The 21,394-nt window shown below is 38.9% G+C and overlaps 1 protein-coding gene across 1 annotated transcript in view; it reads right to left on the bottom strand.

Annotated features, from left to right (window-relative positions):
- Nucleotides 1–21,394, bottom strand: part of SMYD3 (SET and MYND domain containing 3) — a 703,487-nt gene that overhangs the window by 523,015 nt on the left and 159,078 nt on the right. Inside the window, exon 2 of the mRNA XM_041751959.1 lies at nucleotides 9,667–9,730. Within this exon, the coding sequence (XP_041607893.1) occupies nucleotides 9,667–9,730 (64 nt within the window). The remainder of the gene's footprint in view (nucleotides 1–9,666; nucleotides 9,731–21,394) is intronic.

Here is a 21,394-nt window from a genome sequence, read left to right as displayed (position 1 = left end):
TATTAGTGCCTCCAGAGTAAATCATCAGTAAAGTGATCATCTAGTGTAGGACCCAGGTCAAATCCATTCTGTCATCTGCTTTTATAAAGTTTTATTGAAACATAACCACACTCACAATTTACACTCCCCCTCCTTTTCACATGATGACAACACTGCTGAGTAGTTACAACAAATAGTATTTATTATCTGGACCACTCTAAAAAAGTTTGCCAACCTCTGATCTGGATAAAGATCATACAAAGATGGGGTAACCTAATTAATATATTTAAGCTAGAAAGACAAAATAACTCATTTGCCTCTACAGACTTCCAATCTTTTTTCTTTGAAAGAAGCTTCCATGCTAGATTAATCAGAATGTCAGCACCAAGTTCTAGCAGAACATGAAAATGGAGCACATTTTAGTTCCCAGGTAAAAGTAATTAGCAAGTTTCTAACTCCCGAAGTGTATTAGAAGGGCCATAAATGAATGAGGAGTTTAACTCCGTGTTTAGAAGTCAGAAGGTATGGGTAAGACAGGCTATACAAACAGAGCAGTGAAGGCTACACCAAAGTGCAGTTACCTTCAAAGTCTTTTCTGAGGAGAGTCAACCTACCTAGCAGAAATCCAGCAAGGATCTAGCATCAAAGTATACATCAGGCACAGAAGGGAACTGAAAAGTAGCATTAAAAAGAGAGACTTAACCAACAGTCTGCATACCAAACAGTCTGAAAACAGCTCCTTGCTACTGGAATGAGCAAGAGGAATGAATGAGCAGAGGAATGTCAAATGGAGAATCAAGCTGAATTTGACACTAATATTTCTGCTGCAGAGATTTGTCTCAGCCTTCTCTTTGGTCTTCCTGGCCCTGGCTCACCCTAGGATGGCTTCCTTGATAGCAGTCTCATTCCTCCAGGGGCTGAAGGCTGTGACCCCTTTATTACAGACAAGGAAAGAGGTCCATGCACACACAAAGACTCTGCAGTAAGCAATTTTTTTAAAGAATTATTTATTTGGGGGTTGGGCAAGGGGGAGAGGGAGCCAGAATTTCATGCTGCCTGATGCAGAACTTGATCCCAGGACCCTGAGATCATAACCTGAGTTGAAATCAAGAGTTGGACACTTAACTGATTGAGCCACCCACCTCTAGACAGGGCCCAACTTTGTGTTCCAGAACAGAATGTAAGTATTAATCTTGACAATACAAAAGTGAAGGCACAATTGGTAAATTATGGGAAATAGAGTGATAAGAAATAGAGGGATATGTGGGAACACTAATATGTTCACCTTTAAAAGTAGGGTATAGAGAGATACTGTCTATAAAATAGATTTCCCTTATCCATGGATGTCTGAAACTGCAGATATTACCAATCTCTGTATACACACACACACATACACACACACACGTAACTCTTTTCTGACACATAATTACCTCAATAGTGTCTACAGTGTGAAAACACTGGACAAAGACATGATGCATGACCCACGTGGGAGGAAGAGGACAGTGCGGGACGGCACAAGACTTCACCACACTACTCAGAACAGCATGTAACTTAAAACTTATGAACTCTTTATCTCTGAGATTTCCCATGTTATATTTTTGAGCTGCAGCTGACTTTGGGAAACTAGAAATGCAGGAAGGGAAAGCACAGATAAGGGGAGACTACTAACTTCATAAAGCAGAACTGGAGGCTTGCTCATACTATTAAAGTTACAAATGTGAGAAGAGGAAACTGAGCTTAGCAAATGTAAACAGTTATCCCCAAACTAATGTGGCCAAAGCAGATTCTTCCCATCTCTCACATGGTTTTCCCCATGTCATAAATGCAATCATCATCTCCTCAGTTGGAAAAGCCAAAAACAAGTCTTTCTTGAATCTTCTCCCTCCCCAATCCATATTCATCCCATTTTATCTATTTCATGCAGTTTCAGCCCCTCCTCTGAGCTCCGCACAAATGTATCAGTTGCCAATTTAACATCTCCAACTGTATGTTCAATGGGTACAAACTCAAAACCTGGATGTTAAGGCTTCCTCTCCCAGAACTTGCTCTTCCCTCAGATTTCTGTAAGTCATTAAATGGCACCGCCATTCACCCGAAGCCGCTCAGGTCATAAAAGCTGACATCACCTCTGACCCTCTGACTCTTCTTTTTGCCTCACCTTTTATATCTAACCTATTGGCAAACACAGAGCTACAATTTCAAAATAGGTCTCAGATCTAATCATTTTTGACTCTCACTGCTCAAACTCTAATCCAAACCATCCAAGCTCTTGACTAGATCAGTACTAGCTCAGTGCCAAGCAAATGCTGATCTCTTAAACACATGAATGAATGCATCTAGGGGCAAATTCAGGCAGTGCTTCCTTCAAAAGTTACCCTGAATTTACCAGACCTTCTTTGTTGCCACTACTGTTGTCCTAGCCACCAATATATGATGACCAGACTTCTGGAATAAGCTCCTGACTGGTTCTTCATCCCCTACCTTTACTCCCCTGTAAGCTATCCCCATAGCAGTCAGAAAGGTTCCTTTAAAATCTCAATCACACCATAATATTGACTCTCCTTGCCCCCTGAGAACCCTACTGTAGCAGCCCATCACACACAGAACAAAAATGTATATCTTTAACCACAGTAGCATATAAGAGCCTTATCATAACCTGGCCCCTCCTATATCTCCAACCTGATCTCCTACAACCTCTTTGTAGCTGCCTCTGGTCCACCATCTGGCCTTCCTGACCTTCCTTAAACAAATCATATCCATTCCTGCTTTTCCATTTGATGTACAACTGGCCCGAAACTCCTTTCTCCCAATCTTGGCATGCCTTGATTACTTCTTTCAGGTCTCCACTCAAATGTAACCCTGACAGGTCTTAGATCAACAGACAGATTGATAGATGACAGATAGACAGACAGGTAGGTAGGTAGCTAAATAAATACATAGGTAGGTAGAAACAGATCTCTTTAGAAATAGTATAGATACATCCATCTCTCTCAATATCTTTATATTTGACATATGAAGATACATACATGGAGATATGTATACATACACACACACACAAAACAGCCTCCAATCTCTATCATTTTCTACACTCTTTATCTCACTTAGAAAATGTAAACTCCCCTGGCCAAGGGCTTTCTTTCTGTGTCTTGTTCAATAACATTGCATCAGAGCCTAGAAAAGCCCTGGTGCTGACCCTAATATTTGCTAAGTAAATCAATGGATGGATGAATCCATAATCAAGTCCTTCAGATCTTCACTTACTGGCTTCATTTCCAACTCCTATTTTTCCTTTCTTTTTTTTTTTTTTTTTTTTTGAGACGTAATTGTTTTAGAGCAGTTTTAAATTCGCAGCAAAATCGAGAGGCCAGTACAGAAGATGCCCATATATTCCCTACCACCACACATACATAGCCACCTATATGATCCCCATCAGATGGTACATTTATGACAACAGATGAACTTATAGTGACACATCATTATCACCATAGGTCCATGGTGAACATTGGTGCTGTCAATTTATGAGTAACAGTAAAAAATCTGTTCCAGAGCTTTCCATTGCTGGCCACTTTTGGCAATTAGATCCCAGGTCAAATGTCACCTCTATAGGATGTACTTCTGTAATCACCTTTTCAAAGGTGAGCTCATGCTCATCCAAAGCACATTCACTCATATAATTGTGGACATTTGTCATTATCTGTCTCATTCCATTCCATAATATAAGCTTAAGGAAAGCCAGAATCTTGTTGACTTGCTCATTGCAAACTGCCCACCACTCCAACCCCCAGAATAACTTAGAACAGGGACTAGCTAGTACTACTCAAGAAATATCTATTGGATAAACTCTGGGTGGATAGAGGTTAAGCAATAACTATATAGGAAGAGGGAGAAGAAGGAAGTGCTGATGTAGGTGAGCTAAATCCCCTTATCTACCACTTCAGGAAGTCAATCAATAATGCCTACACAGATGGCTCAGGAAATATTTCCCTGTCTCACATATACGTAGACTCTAAAAAGAACCAAATCAGATACAGACAACAGAGAGGTAGTTCCAAGAGGCAAGAGGTATGTTATAAGGGGAATTGAGTATAAGCAGACAGAAGGTACAAACATCAGGTTAGAAATTAAAGAGTCTTGGAGATATAATATACAAGACAGTGACTAGAGTTAATAATACTGGTATATGGGTGTGTGTATATGCATATACTCACATTTTTTTAAAAATAGGCTCCACACCCAGTGTGGGGCCCAATGCAGGGCTTGAACTAACGACCCAGAGATCAAGACCTGAGATGAGATCAAGAGTAGGATGCTTAACTGACTAAGCCCCAATACAGTACTGTATATTTAAAAACTGCTAAGATGGTAGATCTTAAAATGTCTCATAAGATGAAAGATTATAATTATGTGTGGTGAGAGACGTTAACTAAACTTATTGTGATGATCACTTCATAATATATACATATATCACATCATGCTGTACACCTAAAACTAACATGATTCTGTATGTCAATTATAATTCACCTAAAAAAAATCAAAACATAGATTACTACAGATTATTTAAAGATAAGTTAATATTTTAAAATCTAATTCTAAACAAGTATCGCTAATGTATGTATTCACCCATTAACTTAACCACTCATGCTACATCCACATCAGTGAACTATACAGAGAGTACCCTTTGAACAAGCCTGACCATCTGCCTGCAAAACCAGCCAATTAAACCAATAATGAAGATAATTTCTGTGTGAAAAAGGAGGGAGACAAACTAGTCTCAGAAGTTTAGGAAAGGAGGGAGTGACATTTAATCTGGGATATAAAGGATAAGTAGCAGGAGTTCAGTAGCTGGGGGATCAGGTCTGGGTCCAAGCCCAAAGGCTCAGAAGTAAAAGCACGGCAAAGTCCACAAGCTTGAATTTCATCCTGAGGAAAAGGGCCAGGGTCTTCTCCAGGTGAGTGACAGAGCATGCTGACACTCTAGAATAAAACAGTTGCTTTGGCTCCCATGTAGGAAGTAGAAAAAGAGCTGGCAGGGGGGCAAAAACTGCAGTCAGTGTAGCTGAGAGCACACACGGATTGCTGGTGGTGGAGAGGCTAGAGAGACGCAAACCAATTTAGATCTTAGATACTAAAATCAGCAGGATATGTTCATTAACTGGGCATGGGGCCAAGAAAAGATATGAACCAAAGATGATTCCAGCCTGGCAACTCGGACTGATAAGTGGTTGGTGAATTATTCACTGAGGCTGAAAATTGTGAAGAAAAGCAGATTTGGGTGAAGATCATGCATGAAGTCCTGCTATATGGCAATTGAGATATGAGTGCACCACCAAAGTAGAGGTACACTGAACGTATGGGTCTGGTGCTCGGGAGAAAGGAGAAGGTTGGAGAATGATTAATATACAGATGCCAACTAAAGTCATGGGAGCAGATGGGACCACTCAGCAGGTGAATGCAAAGGAAGCAGAGACAAGCGTACGGCCCCAGACGTTTGTAGAAGTCAAAAACAAATATGATCAAATACTTTCAACCCTTACATGGTATTCTCTTTTTATTTACAATTAGATAGAAAGCCAAGTTCTCTACAGAGCACTCAGTGCATGTCCTATCAGTCTGAAGCCGGGCACAGAAGCTATTTTTGAAACAAACAAAAGGTTTGGCTTTCTGCATTATTACCATTATTGGTGATATTCTAAACCCCAAATTATTAGATCACCCTGTTAATGCCAACTAATATGAGATTCATCATAATTGAATCAGATCATTCTGTAACTAAGCATAAAATGTAAACCCACAAATAAGATTTACATTTTTTAAAGAGATCTATAATTATTAACATAAAATAGAGCCTCTCCCTACTAATATAGTATTTTTTTAAAGTATATAAATTACAATTTGTTACAGTACCCAGCTGCTTATTTTGTGTGGCAATTAATTCAATTAGAAACATACATTTTATGAATCAAATTAAATCCAGCAGAGGTAAAATAGCAATTGGTGAATTAGCTTGAAATTGGTTTATACATTAAAAGAAAACTTAACCTGCTCCTCCTCTTTCATCTCAAAATCACCTGTAATGTTCTGGTAATATAGAAATAAGGGCAGTCCCGGTGGCACAGCGGTTTAACGCCGCCTGCAGGCCAGGGCATGGTCCTGGAGACCCAGGATGGAGTCCCATGTCGGGCTCCCTGCATGGTGCCTGCTCCTCCCTCTGCCTGTGTCTCTGCCTCTCTCTCTCTCAATAAATAAATTAAAAATCTTTAAAAAAAAAAAGAAATAAGACTGGTTCCCATATATAAACTCTCTATTGCATTATATGATATAATAAAGTGTACACAGAGGAATACAAAGCCACTGATAACAAACTACTGTAGCCAGTATAAGAAAGAGTACTGAACATAGCAGTCAATATATACATATCTGTGCACACTACATATGAAGTGTAGACTAAAGTTTGGCGTGTATCCTCTAGCAAAACACAAACACACAGAGATTACCTCTGGAAAATAGAAATAGGAATGAGAAAGGAAGCTGGAGGAAACATTCACCCTTCTTCATTTACTCCTCTGTTTAAAAATGAAATTTGAGGGGCACCTGGGTGGCTCAGTCAATGAAGGATCTGCCTTTGGCTCAGGTCATGATCTCAGGGTCCCTGGATCAAGCCCTGCATCGAGCTCCCTGCTCAGTGGGGAGTCTGCTTCTCTCTGGCCTCCTGCCCCTTTCCTGCTCATTCTCATTCTCTCTCTCTCTAATTCATATATAAAATATTTTTTAAAAAATGAAATCTGAAAAGCAATGACACTGAAACCAGCCTTAGGAGCGCGAGGGACTCTACACTTCATAATACCACAGTAGCCTCTCTGAGATAACTCGATGCCACAGCCCCACACATCAAATGCTAAGCTAATGAACCAAAGTTATGTTCCTCCAGGGCAAACAGATTATAGATTTTATGCTACAAATTCACATCCTCTCTATCAATTTCCATTCGGAGGGCATTCACCTCCTGTTCATTACTGTTCAGAGTTCAGTTTGTCAGTTTAATTTTGTGAGGCTTTGTAGGAACCCACAATAATTACAATGTTTAATTCTGTACCTGAAGGGTGAGCTAAACAGAGCTGTTTAAATGCATATGTTCTGGCCAATCTTTGACTCCCATCCTACCTCTACACACATCCCATCCCTTTCTTATACACAAGAGGTGAACTAGTTGGCTTATGTAAGATATCTTTCATCTTACTAGCTATTTTCCATTACTTTCTACAGTACATCTGACAATGATATTATTATTGATGTTCAGTAAACAGCTAATATATGTGGTAAAAGTATATGCACAACAATGAATCAAAATGACATACCCACCCATCAAACTCCCTCTACACATTCTAATCAGATAATGGATTTTTTTTTCCTTGAGTGTACTACAAAAGGAGGAAGAACCATTGGAGAAAAAACACTCATAAAAACAGAGGAAAAATAATAAATGGTTAGGTCATTGAGACTATAAAGGAAGTTCATCCAAAAGATATATGTAATTCGAAGGTTCTATATACAGTCATCTTAATTTGAAGTTCCCTGAAATGAATCTCAGTTTCACATGAATTAGATAACATCACTATAAAATAGACTATCTAGAACTTATCTTGTAGAAAAAAGAATGTCTTTGCTTTCATATTTTGCTTTTTATTATTACTAACAATCTTACATAAAACTGGTGTCTTTCTGTGACAGAATTTTTGCTTTACAAAATGAAGCAAAAATAATCCAATTAGGGATCCCTGGGTGGCGCAGCGGTTTGGCGCCGGCCTTTGGCCCAGGGCGCGATCCTGGAGACCCGGGATCGAATCCCACATCAGGTTCCCGGTGCATGGAGCCTGCCTTCTCCCTCTGCCTGTGTCTCTGCCTCTCTCTCTGTCTGTGACTATCATAAATAAATAAAAATTTAAAAAAAAAATAATCCAATTATTTTTTACATTCCATATTTTTATTAGGAAAGTGTTACTTCTAACCTTCTATATAAGTATTTTTTTTCTTTTGTGTTCCTTGGGGATAGGATGCTCCCTTATTAAAAACAAAACAAATGCTAGGAAAAAATGTGACTACAATAGGAAACAGAAAGCTACACCTAATCAGAATGTAAGAGCAAAAATAAAATTTGGGTGTGGAAGAGAAATTAAGAGCTCTGGATACTGACTATCCTAGATTCATTTCCCAAATTCCAGGGCCTATTCGGTGTAGGATATTTAGCAGGTTGCTTATGATTCTGGAGCTCAGTCCCCTTACTGGTAAAATGAGCACAATGATAGTGATCCCCCCAAGATTCTTGTAAGAATAAACAGAATAAAACAGTACTTGACACACAATAGATGTGTCGTAAATATTAGTTCTTATTAGTAGTACAGATTAGGAAACTGAGGTACAAAGAATTTACAGGCTTTCTTTGGAATAATTTAACAAGCTAATTGCATAACTGTCATTAGAACTTGGGTCCTCTGATTAATTTGTACACGTATGTTTCTTTTCTGGTAAGAACACTATTTGCAGTCTGGAGACATTACTTTCAAAGGAGAAAGTGAGATAGCGGAAAAGCCCTCAGATAAGTATGGCCTAGATGTGAAAAAAGGAAAAGAGGAAGGCTAGGTGTGGGGGGACATACTCACACACTCCAAAATGAGAAACAAAAAGGATGGGTAGAAGGTTGAGAGCAAGTGACACAGACATAAAACCTCCAATTACACTTTTTATTATGATGCAATTCATTATAGCATAATTGCATTTCTTATGAAATGATAAGGTTAGAAGAAAAGGTTATGTTGAATGTTAATTATACATCCTTTGAAGAATTTCAAAACCATTAACAGTGATACTCTCACAGACTCTGTTGGTTGTCATAAATAAAACTTTTGGAAGGCAATCTTTAAAAATTCGAAATCAAGCACCCTTTTTCTCATCGATACAGCCAGGAAGAATTTATCCTACAATTAATTTCTGGAGGTGTGCAAAAATGTGCACAAGAAGATGCTTGGTCCATTACTGGGAGTACCAAATATTGAAAAAAAGTTAAGTATTCATTAACGAGGAAGAAACAATCATGGTTCATTCATATAACAGAATCAGACGACAACAAACGGTCCTCTAGGCAGATTATAAAATGAAAAGGAGAATTTAGGTATACAAGAATAATCCAACCCTGTTTTTCTAAACAAAGAATATAAAAATGTGAATGTGTCTGCACAAGAAAATACTGCAAAGACAAAGAAGAAATTTAACAGTGGGTATATCTCTGGGCAACGAGACTGAGGTCAGGAGGACAAGAAGATAGGAATGAACTTTTTTTTCACAATATATGGATATTATGTATTTAGTTTATATATAAAGACTTCATACATATATGAATTTTTACCATACACATTATTAACTTTTAAATTGAAGGAAAATAACAAGTTAAAATTAATCAAAGATTGAAAAAAAGAGAGAAATTAAGAGCAGAGACCTTGAAAGTTTCACTTGAACATTCTTTTTATTTATTTATTTCGGAGACAGAGAGTATGAAGGGAGGAGCAAAGAGAAAGGGAGAAGCAGACTACAGACTGAAGTGGGAGTCCAACACAGGGCTCAATCTCATGACCCTGAGATCATGACCTGAGCCAACTGAGCCACCCAGGTGCCCCTGTAGCTGAACATTCTTACCTGACACTTAGCACTACAGTATTTGGCAACTCGGCATTGAGAACATCGCATCAGTTTTTCCTTCCTGTTAAAAAACAAAAACAAATTTCACATTAGGAAACGAGTGAAAATCATCTATGGTTGAAGAAAGAAATACAAATCAACCTACCCTACTGACACCAATATGTTCGGCTCATCCCATCTATACAGTACTGTAATTCAGATTTTCACACCGATGAACATCTTTCATCCTTAATGTGAGACATGGACATAATAGCTAATGATCTCTTTTTATAAATTGTAGTAAAATGAATATAACAAAATTTACCACCTCACTTTTAAGTGCATACTTCAGTGTGTTAAAAAGATAATTCAAGGTCCAAAATGGAGTCACTTATGCTAAGCCCCATATAATGTTTGAGATGTAACTAGTTTTGGCTCTTCCAGAAATGGAATCTTAAAACAGTCAATCAGGGGGTGCCTGGGAGGCTGAGTCGGTTAACCATCTGCCTTCAGCTCAGGTCATGATCCCAGGGTCCTGGGATAGAGCCCCACTCGGGCTCCCTGCTCACTCCTATAGAAAGTGACCTTGCAAGAATCAACCCATTTTCTCACCTAGTATTATTTCCTTGTTTCTGCTCTCTTCTGCCTAAAGAAGTCTTTCATTTTGTACAGCATAATAGGACTACTTTTTATCTACTACACTGTGGCTGCTGCCCAATTCATGAACTACTGAATAAACCCCAAGAGATCTTTAAAATTTACCCAGTTGAGAGATGCCTGGGTGGCTCAGTGGTTAAGTGTCTGCCTTTGGCTCACGGTCGGACTTGATTCCAGGGTCTAGGGATCAAGTCCCACAGCCTGCTTCTCCCTCTGCCTATGTCTCTGCCTCTCTGTGCCGCCATGAATAAATAAATAAAATCTTTAAAAATAAAGAATAATATCTACTCAGTTGAATTACGTTTCTTAGCAAATGGCATTAAGTACATTCACACTGTTGTGCAACCATCAGGACCACTAATGTCCTTTTTAATTTAAAAAAATTCATTAAAGTCAGAGATTCCCAGAGTCCAAAAATTTTACATCATACAGATTTTAATGTCTCCATATGAAATACAAAATACAGTGCCATCAACTAGCTGGAAGTATCTGTACTCTTCAAACATTAAAATTGTAGAATTCTTAACTTTTCATATACTTTAATTATGAATATACTCTTTCTGGAAAATGACTTTAAAATTCTACTAAATCCAGTTACTACTTTAGACATGCTGAATTGTGATGCTCAAAAGTTACATCCCCTATGTAAGAAAAAAGCAAAAATGAAGGAAAATTGAATTATAAAATAAAAAATAAATACGATGATAAAATTAATAGCAATAAACAAAAAGCAGGAAGGACTATGGATACTCAGAGTAGCCAAGAGCATTAAAAGTCAAACTATAATATTAATATCAAGGATAAAATAAGAACAAATCTTTCCAAGCACTTCTAATGTGCCAGGTACTGTTCAAAGATTTTTATACCTATGACTTACACTTAATTTCAAACAGTCCTATAAAGAAGCAGTCTTACTATGACAAATTTACGGATACTTCAATTCATTTTCCTGAGATAGAAAGTAGACAGAGTAGTGCAAACAATATAAAGGGCATGTGGCAGGGATATTGAAAGAGGAAAACCAGAATCCTAAAGAGAATCAGAACTTAAATAGATCACATACTTCATTCACTTCTAGGACAGTGAGCATCAGATATGCTATCAGATATGAGAATAAAACATGGGGAAAGGTTAAAATCTAAATAAAGGGAAGCCAAAATGCTTCCCATACCCAAGAACAGAACTGTAGCTGCCACATATCAACATTCCAGGCAACAATGCAAGCCAAGCAATCTGACCTTCAGGTTCTTGTTTTGACCATCACACCATACTACCACTCTTGGATAAAATAAGATAAAAACAAAATCCACCAAGGGACATCTGGGTGGTTCAGTTGGTTAAGCATCTATTCATATTGACTCAGGTCATGATCTTAGAGTCTGGGTTCAGCCCAGGGTAGGCTCCAGGTAGTGGGCTTGAGATTCTCTCTCTCTCTCTCTTTCTCTCTCTCTCTCTCTCTCTCTCTTTCTCTCTCTCTCTCCCCCTCCTTCCCTCCCACTTTCTATCTCCAAACTAAATAAATAAACCTTAAGGAAAAAAAATCCACCCATAGTCTGTATATGAAACACACTGTAAATAAAAGGACATACAAAAGAGGATGAAAAGGATATGCAAAGCAAATATTAACTAGAGAAAAAACCCGTGTATCAACATCAATTTCAGAAAAAAAGGACTTTACAGTTAAAGATAGTGTTAGAGATAAATAAAGTTAATATTCAATGATAAGAAACTCCCATTCCCAGATGTTAAGCACCTAGTGACAAAATATATAAAGTACAAGTAACAGCTCTAAGAGAAAAAATGACCACCACAGTAATTTAGTATATGTAAGGCCCTTAAAATAGTGTCTGGAATGTAGTAAGTACCATATAAGTATTATTTATTACTATAAAAATATATGAAGCCTTTTTCAGCAATTCACAGACCAAACAGATAAAGACAAAGGAGCTCAATAATTTACTTGATCTCATGCAATACACAGACCCTTATATCCTTTACATGACATATACATATTCCTTTTAAGCACTCACTGACCATTTACAAAAAGTGCACAGAAAGCAGACCACAGATTAAATCTCAAAAATCCCAAAGAATCTGGGCACCTGGATGGCTCAGTGGTTGAGCGTCTGCCTTTGGCTTGAGGCATGATCCAGAGGCTCCCCGCAAGGAGCCTGCCTCTCCCTCTGCCTATGTCTCTGCCTGTGTCTTTCATGAATTAAGAAAAAAAAAAAAATCCCACAGAATCAATACCACACAGATCTTTTCCTCCAATCATAAAGGAATCAAATTAGAAATCAGTAACAAAAAGAAATCCAGGGAAATATCATATGCATGAAAGGGTAAAAGCATGTTTTATAGAACTCAAGGATTAAAGAAGAATGATCATGAAATCAGAAAAAATATATATTTTGTTGAGTAGGCTACACACACACACACACACAGCATAAGGTTCAAACTCACAGCCCTGAGATCAAGAGTCACATGTTCTGATAACTGAGCCAGCCAGGTGCTCTGAAAATGTATGAGATTAAATAATAAAAAAATACCAAAACTTGTGAGATAAAGCAACAATCATACTTACAGGAACTTTTACAACTTCAAATATTTACACTAAAAATAACAAACTGAGGGAAGCCTGGGTGGCTCAGTTGGTTAAGCAAAGGACTCCTGATTTCAGCTCAGGTCATGATCTCAGGGTCAGAAGATCGAGCCCCACATGGGGCTCTGCATTCAATGGATAGCCAGCTTGAGAATCTCTCCCTCCACCTCTGCCTCTCCCTCACCCCTTTCTCTCTCAAACAAATAAATAAATCTTCTTTAAAAAAAGAAAAACTGGGCAACCCCTGTGGCGCAGCGGTTTAGCGCTGCCTGCAGCCTGGGGTGTGATCCTGGAGGCCCGGGATCCAGTCCCACGTCGGGCTCCCTGCATGGAGCCTGCTTCTCCCTCTGCCTGTGTCTCTGCCTCTGTGTGTGTGTGTGTGTGTCTCTATGAATAAATAAAAATCTAAAAAAAAAAAAAAGAAAAGAAAAAACTGAAAATAAATGAGCTAAACATATAAATCAAGAATTTCAACGTAAAGATAGCAGAAAACTAAGGAAAGCAGGAAATTTCCCAACAAATCCACAAAACAAAACAGAACACAGTGACATAATAGAGGACAAGCAAAACCAGGATGGATAACATCAACAGATGTCTTGCAAGATTAGTTAGCAGGAAGTTTACAAACAAATAACATATAATATTATTATATGTTATTAGGAACAAAATGGAATCAAGTCAAGATTCAGTAGACTGAAAAACAAACAGGAGAGACTTCTGAGGGAATGATAGTAATGACACAATTTTTCAATCTCCTTAAAACAACAGTGCAAGCAACAACAGCAAACCTGAGTATCACTACCCACCCTAGAAAACATCCCAACAAACCCAAAATATGAATGCTGCAGAGGAAAACACTACCAGCTCTGAAATTAAATCAATCTATTTGTGGGAGAAAAACAAGAAAGGCAGATGGGCTCTCAATAAGCCTAAGAACAAAAGTAAGTCCCAAACTGCCAAAAGATACCCAGTGAGTCAAGCCAACCTGAGAACAGGTAGCCAAAATTGGGAGAGGATGCTTTCGGCAAGAATATTCCTGAGGATGAGGCACGGGGGTACCCCTGAATGCCATCTTCCTCAGACCTGGCTCTGAGGCTCAGCTCTTCCCTCATCTCCCTTTTTCTGGTATAAGTTATTCAGAAGTAATCTCCATTCTTTTAAAATTAAAAGCCCCAGCTGTATAAAATGTTTCTTTGCAATTTTAAAAATTAATGAGCAGAATCAAGATACCTCAGGAGGTCAGTGATGAAGAGGTTAGCAAGTCAAACTACGTCCTTCCCTCCCATAAATACCAACCACGGGCTTTAATGCATTTTAACACAGAATGGTGGCAAAGTAAATACGAACATTAGTGTAAGTACCTAAATTATATAATTGTTGTTTTGATGCATGAAGGAAACGCCTTAACATGAGTTATTTAAATGTTCAGAGTTATTTTTACATATCAAATAAACAACAAAATTTAAGTTCTTAAGTTTCAAAAAAAGAGTCAAGTGAATTCAAGAGAAAAGTTGTGTGTTTCATCAGAAAACCACTGAGCCTTGGAAGGGTTACTCCTCTCTCAGAGGGAAGAATCAGAGCAATGGCATCCCATGAAGCAAATTCCAGCAAAGGAGAATAAGTTAAATGAGTTTCTTTCCAAACTAAAATTATTTGGTTCTGCTTCTTTTGTACAGCCAACAAATATAAACTAAATTTGAAGATGACAAAAGTTGTGCATGTTCTAAGGTGAATTACAGTAGTCTCAGAGAGACAGAGAAGTAATAAATATAGAATTTTCACAAATTGCAGAAATATCTTGTTTGCAAAATTATTAACTCAAAGGTCCAAATAGACTTTCTGAATGAAAAGCAATCTAAGGGGATGGCTGGGTGGCTCAGCGTTTAGCACCTGCCCAGGTTGTGATCCTGGAGTCCCAGGATCAAGTCCCACATCAGGCTCCCTGCATGGAGCCTGCTTCTCCCTCTGCCTGTGTCTCTGCATCTCTGTCTGTCTCTCTCATGAATAAATAAATAAAATCTATAAAAAAAAAAAAAGAAAAGCAATCTAAGGAAATATGTTAGCAATGTATCAGTAACAGGAAATAATTAATTTTTTACCTTTTCCCCTCTCCACTTAAGAGATAAATAATAGTATTCTACCCTCAAATAAAAGAAGATATTAAAATTATTTTACACCAAAATTAGTGTTATCTTTTGCCCTACCCACCAAAACAGCAAAAAGGAACCCCCTATCACTTATTCATGCAACCTGTGATACACTTTAGAACAATGTTAAATCACAGAAAATTAGGTTGTTCAGTATCCCAGATACAGTCGTTCATAGAGCAAAACAAGTGAAGTCCTCTCTTCCAAGTAAAGGCTAGGACATCACAAGTTTCTCCAACAGCATAGGCAACAGAAACGCGGAAAGGAAATAAAAACAGCGCAAAATTACTTGTTCTTCCAGCATACAAATTTAGAACTTATATCACTGTATCTAAAAAAAATCAAAGAAGAAAAATCAATTGGCTCCTTCAAATCCCAACAATTGCAGTAATATTTAAAGGAATGTCTCTCTGTCCTTGGTTATCAGTGGGAGAAAGTATCCCAAGGTTTAAAATTGTGCCCTAAAATAATATGAGCAGGGACCAGACAGAGAAAAAAAGTTTCCTGGAAAGCACAGAGAAAACAAACAAATCCTAGTGATTCCAATTAAATCCTCCCCAGCCCTGGCAGCTACTTAATCCATTTTAAACTTTCCATAGAGAAAACAAGGTATCTATAACACATTCATGGATAGTATGCTTGGGACACGGTCAATTATGTCTTGATCCCCTAGAAGTCTCCCAGCATGCCTTTCAGTAGAATCTCTCCTTCAAGGGCCAGCAGCACACTCACTGTTGGCCACTCTGGCCCAGGCAAAAGGCTCAGGAAGAACAGGGAAACCCAGCAACCCTTCTGCCCTCCAAAGCAGCTCATCTGGATAAAGCACAGCCCTGTACAATCGGATGCAACCCAGAAACCAATGTATGTCTTTGCAGCCTCCTCTTCTGAGCTGAAGATCCATGCCCAGAAATCTTTTGCATACTTCTGGTTCTTTTTCAAGGACCAAAATTTAGTTTGTGGTTGATCACTGTGACCTTAGAGAAGAAATCTGAGCTAAGAAAAAGAACAGACCTCATTAGGTAGAGGCCAAATCACTTATACTTGCTTAAGAAACTGTTGACCTCGGGAACTCTAATGTAGTACCCTTGCCATAACATACAAGGCTTTAAAGAAGAGTCTCTGATAACCATTCCTATGAAAATATTTCTTCACACAATTAACACATAAGACACCCCTGGAGTATGAGGAATACTGACTGTCTTAAGAATAAAGAGCTCTATTTTTCAAAAGGCAAAAACCAAAATAACTAAGTGAATAAAGTCTAAATATAATTCCTAAGACAGAGAGACCACAGAAATAATACTTCTATAAAGAATTTTATGTTTGGGATGCCTGGTGGTTCAGTGGCTGAGTATCTGCCTTCAGCTCAGGGCATGATCTCAGGGTCCTGGGATCAAGTCCCACAACAGGCTCCCCACAAGAAGCCTGCTTCTCCCTCTGCCTGTGTCTCTGCCTCTCTCATGAATAAATAAATAAAATATTTAAAAATAAAAGAATTTTAGGGCAGCCCGGGTGGCTCAGTGGTTTAGTGCCACCTTCAGCCCAGGGCGTGATCCTGGAGACCTGGGATCGAGTCCCACATCGGGCTCCATGTATGAAGCCTGCTTCTCCCTTTGCCTGTGTCTCTACCTCTCTCTCTCTCTCTTTCTCTCTCTCTCTCTCTCTCTGTGTGTGTGTCTCTCATGAATAAATAAGTAAAATCTTTTAAAAAACAAAAAGAATGTTGTATTTGTAAACATCTCTGAAATCTCAGAATCCTGACTCATTAGAAATATTAATGTCCGGGTACTCAGGTGGCTCACTCTGTTAAGCATCTGCCTTCAGCTCAGGTCATGATCTCCAGGGTCCTGGGATCGAGCTCCATGATGGGGAGCCCACTTCTCCCTGTCCTCCCAGCTTGTGCTTTCTCTCACTATCTTTGTCTCTCTCTCAAATAAATAAATAAAATCTTAAAAAAAAAAAAAGAATAGAAATGTTAACGTCAGGTACCTAAGTACTTGGCTGTTTCCTCATGGAAATTTCTGAAGCAAATGGAATTCTCCACTCTGAAAAGGAGATTATTCCACACAAAGTCATGCTGTTTTATCCAAGTGTAGTACAATTACTTTTACTCTGACCAAATAAAATACACTACAAAATGCTAGGCATACAGAGTTCCTTTGACATAAATATTCATAATAATATAAGAAAAGAAGTCTTCCATTTTTGTTTCTAGATGGTAATTATGTTGGTATGAGCCCAAGGCTTCTTTTTAAATCACATCCACCATTCACCTAACTATCAAATAACACAAAATAGCAGACATGGTCAATATAATAAAGACTCATAGGAAAGCAAAATGGTTTAGATTCATTTTTCTACATCCCCTCTCACTTTCTTTCAGAATCCTAATATTCAAAGTACAAAACAAGAGGGGCATCTGGGTGGCTCAGCCATTGACTTTGGCTCAGGGAGTGATCCCGGGGTCCTGGGATTGAGTCCCACATCGGGTTCCCTGCAGAGAGCCTGCTTCTCCCTCTGCCAATGTCTCTGCCTCTCTCTGTGTCTCTCATGAATAAATAAACAAAATCTTAAAAAAAAAAGAAAAGAAAAAGTACAAAACAAGAAAACGTAATGGTTAGTATTTCAGGGAAAAAAAAAAAAGGATCTTTGACCCATAGGTACCATACATTCCGGGGCAAAACACAAAGTAATTCAAATCCACATTAGCGCTTAGAGAAAAAGCATAGCAAGGTATCGGAGCCAAATCAGACAAGAGGGGCAGATCATCTGACTTGGGTACTTCTCTTTACACTGTTCTCTGGCTCCTAAATTAAAACTATTACACTTGGGGAGACAGTGCTACCTGATGAACACAAACTCCCAACTGTAATTCAGCAAGTGTTCAGTGACTGGCCACCATGTGGACAGCATCCTGCAAGGTCCTGTGTTGACAAGTGCAAGGAGGGCACTACAGTCACAACTCCTAGGAGCTCATGATAAATGAGGACAGATCAACACATATTACTTGCAGAATCAGCCACGAGACAAAACCAACTTTTGAGAAGCAGCACAGGCTATAGAACCTGAGTTGAGATGAAGGCAAAGTCACATTCTGATAAAGAGTAAATAAGAGAGGATGGCAGGGCTGTTAAGGAAAAGGGAAGTCCCCATTACCTACAAAGGAAGGTGCTTGAGCTGTTTAGAGTTCAAAATCTGCAGTCCAAGTGCTATGGTCTGAATGTGTCCACATCAAAATTCATGGGTTGAAATCTTAATATCAAAGCTGACAGGATGAGGAGGCAGGCCCTTCAGGAGGTGCTTAGGTTATCAGGGTGGAGCATTCATAAATGAAATTAGTGTTCTTAAAAAGTGAGCCCAAAGAGCTCCGTCACCCCTTCTACCAGATGAGGACACAGAGGGAAGGTACCCACTAATAAGAAGCAGGAAGAAAGCCTCACCAGAAAGCGACCGTGGTGGCACTCTGAGTTTGAACTTTCCAGCTTCCAGAACCATATAAATAAACTTCCTGTGCTTAAAACTTACCCCGTCTGATATTTGTTAGAGTAGCTCCAAGGACTAAGACACCAAGCCCACTCCCTACCAGCAGTGCAACCTTGCAACTTCCCTTATCCTCAATTTCCTCTCTGTAAAATGGGATTAAGAAACTACTCAAAAAACTGCCTGGTGGACCCCATGAGATCATCTGTCCAAAGTGCCCACTGACAACGTGCTAATTAAAGCATCTAGCAGAGTTAAAACTGGGCTGCTGAGAGTAATATTGCCAGAGTGCTCAAGATAACTTGGTCTGTATCTATGCCCTATCTGAATAGAGCTTCCTCTAGAACTATCCTGTGACTTCTAAAAAAAAGGAAAATCCACCTGTGCCACAAATCTGGTCATCTCCACGCAGGCACACAGACAGACATTACATACACTACTACCACTTTGTCCTTGGCTCTAATTCCAAGTTTTGACCTGCATGAGAAGTGCTTCCCTGCTCAATCTCCATTCACTAAGGGGTCTGGTACTATTATTTTTTTAAGGTTTTATTTATTTATTCATGAGAGAAGCAGAGACACAGGCAGAGGGAGAAGCAGGCTCCACGCAGGGAGTCCCGACGTGGGACTTGATCCCAGGTCTCCCAGGATCACACCCTGGGCTGAAGGCAGGCGCCAAACCACTGAGCCACCCAGGGATCCCTATTATTTTTTTTTTAATTTTTATTTATTTATGATAGTCACAGAGAGAGAGAGAGAGAGAGAGAGAGAGAGAGAGAGGCAGAGACATAGGTAGAGGGAGAAGCAGGCTCCATACACCGGGAGCCCGACGTGGGATTCGATCCCGGGTCTCCAGGATCGCGCCCTGGGCCAAAGGCAGGCGCCAAACCGCTGCGCCACCCAGGGATCCCGGATCCCTATTATTTTTAATTTGATCAGAACGATTAACTTCAGACTGATCTGATTCAAGAAGCTAAAGACACTGTATGAAGGTTTCATTTGTGAAAAATGAAAATCAGAGAAGACTGTTACATCTTAGGCAAAATTAAAAGGCAATTATGACTCCTGACATTCTGTTTGCTTTTCACAAGGTAACCTCTACCACAAGTTAAGGAGGAAATTATCACATTTTTACAAGAGCACAGACTTAAAGTTTCCTTGTTATATAATGTTTCCCTGCAAAATTCAGCATCATGTACTCAGGGCCCTATCCATGTTTAAAACTGGTGCCTTACAGCTATTTTTTTAGGCAAAGCACACATGAGTAAACTGAAGAAATCTATGGCCAAAATGCAATGCTGTAAAAAGCATCTGTTCTAACACCATCTATGTTCCTAAATAGGAAACCTCTCGAGCCGAGTCTAGTAATATGACTGGTAAGTCTAAGAGATGTATATAATTTCCCCAAGTCTTCCTGAAATACAAAATAGTAAAAATGTGAGAAATAAAAAAGATCTGATTTCACCCAAAGAGTGAAATCAGAAATCCTTTAAACTTGTAAGCATTGCTAGTATAAATATCACTCAGCATATACATAAAAATCAAAATACTGTGGGTAGAATTTCAAAGAAGGTACAAAAATATTTGATCAATATTTTCATCAATATACTATGACCTAAGCATTCAAACTGGCAAAAGATGGTCACCTTGATTTCAATTCCAGGAGCCAGTTTGTCACAAAGGAGGAATTCTCTGTATCTTCCTCTAATTAAAAATTGAAACTTGGGGGTGCCCAGGTGGCTCAGTCAGTGAAGCATCTGCCTTTGTCTCAGGTCATGATCCCAGGGTCCTGGGATACAGCCCCATGTCACGCTCCCTGCTCAGCAGGGAATCTGCTTCTCTCTCTCCCTCTGTCTCTCCCCCTGCTCATGCTCTATCTCACTCTTGCTCTCTCTCTCTCTCTCGAATAAATAAAATAAAAATGAAACTTAACAGCACCATGATTCTATTTTAGCCTTAAGAGTGAGAAAGCCAAAAGCCAAATTCACTATCTAATTATACTAATCTCTTCATTTAAGAGGCCCGGAAGCATCTTCTCCTCTGTCTGCTTTAAAAATTTGCCCTTCTATTTCATAATTAAGTATATTACTTTGTTTAACTTTTAACTACAAATTTCCTCAAATAGTCATGGAAATAAGCATAATGAAATCTCAAGTAAGTCATTCTCTCTTTTGGAGAACAAAATGAAACTTTAAGTTTATAAAGAAAGTGGATGGGGAGCCTGGGTGGCCCAACCAGTTGAGCATCCTTGATTTTGGCTCAGGTTGTGATCTCAGGATCTGGAGATTCAGCCCAAGGATGGGCGCCTCAACCAGTGGGGAGTCTGCTTGAGGATTCTCTTCCTCTCCCTCTGCCCATCACCCAGCTGATGTGTGCTCTCTCTCTCAAATAAATAAATAAATCTTAAAAAAAAAAAAAAGTAGATTTCACTGACCTAGTCCCAAAATCTAAAAAAACCCACCTTAAGAGTCCTTAAGACACACAGAATGTGTCCAATGCACTGTACCAATACACAGTAATTAATAATAAATTCATTAAGACTTGTACAAAGTGATCATTAGCTGACAACCCTGCAATGAGAGTTAACAGATCAGTGCAGGGATTTTGAAATCTCTGTGCTACTCTTAAAGGAAACAGGAGGTATGGCCAATAGCAGGCTCTCCTGTGGCCCCAACTATCAACCTCAAAGACTCCACTCATAAGATAATGACACTGCTTTTCTCAAACACTTAGGTGAGATTTTAGGAATAGAAATTTTGCTCAGCATAGGAACAGAAAGGGAAGATAAATACCAGAATTTGGAACATTTAGTAGGTTTAAATAGAAAAAATAGGATAAACTATGACAATGTACCAAAATGGAAT

The sequence above is a fragment of the Vulpes lagopus genome, chromosome 1 (assembly GCF_018345385.1).
Source record: "Vulpes lagopus strain Blue_001 chromosome 1, ASM1834538v1, whole genome shotgun sequence".
Classification (NCBI taxonomy): Eukaryota; Metazoa; Chordata; class Mammalia; order Carnivora; family Canidae; genus Vulpes; species Vulpes lagopus.
This window is presented reverse-complemented; position numbering and strand designations above follow the sequence as displayed.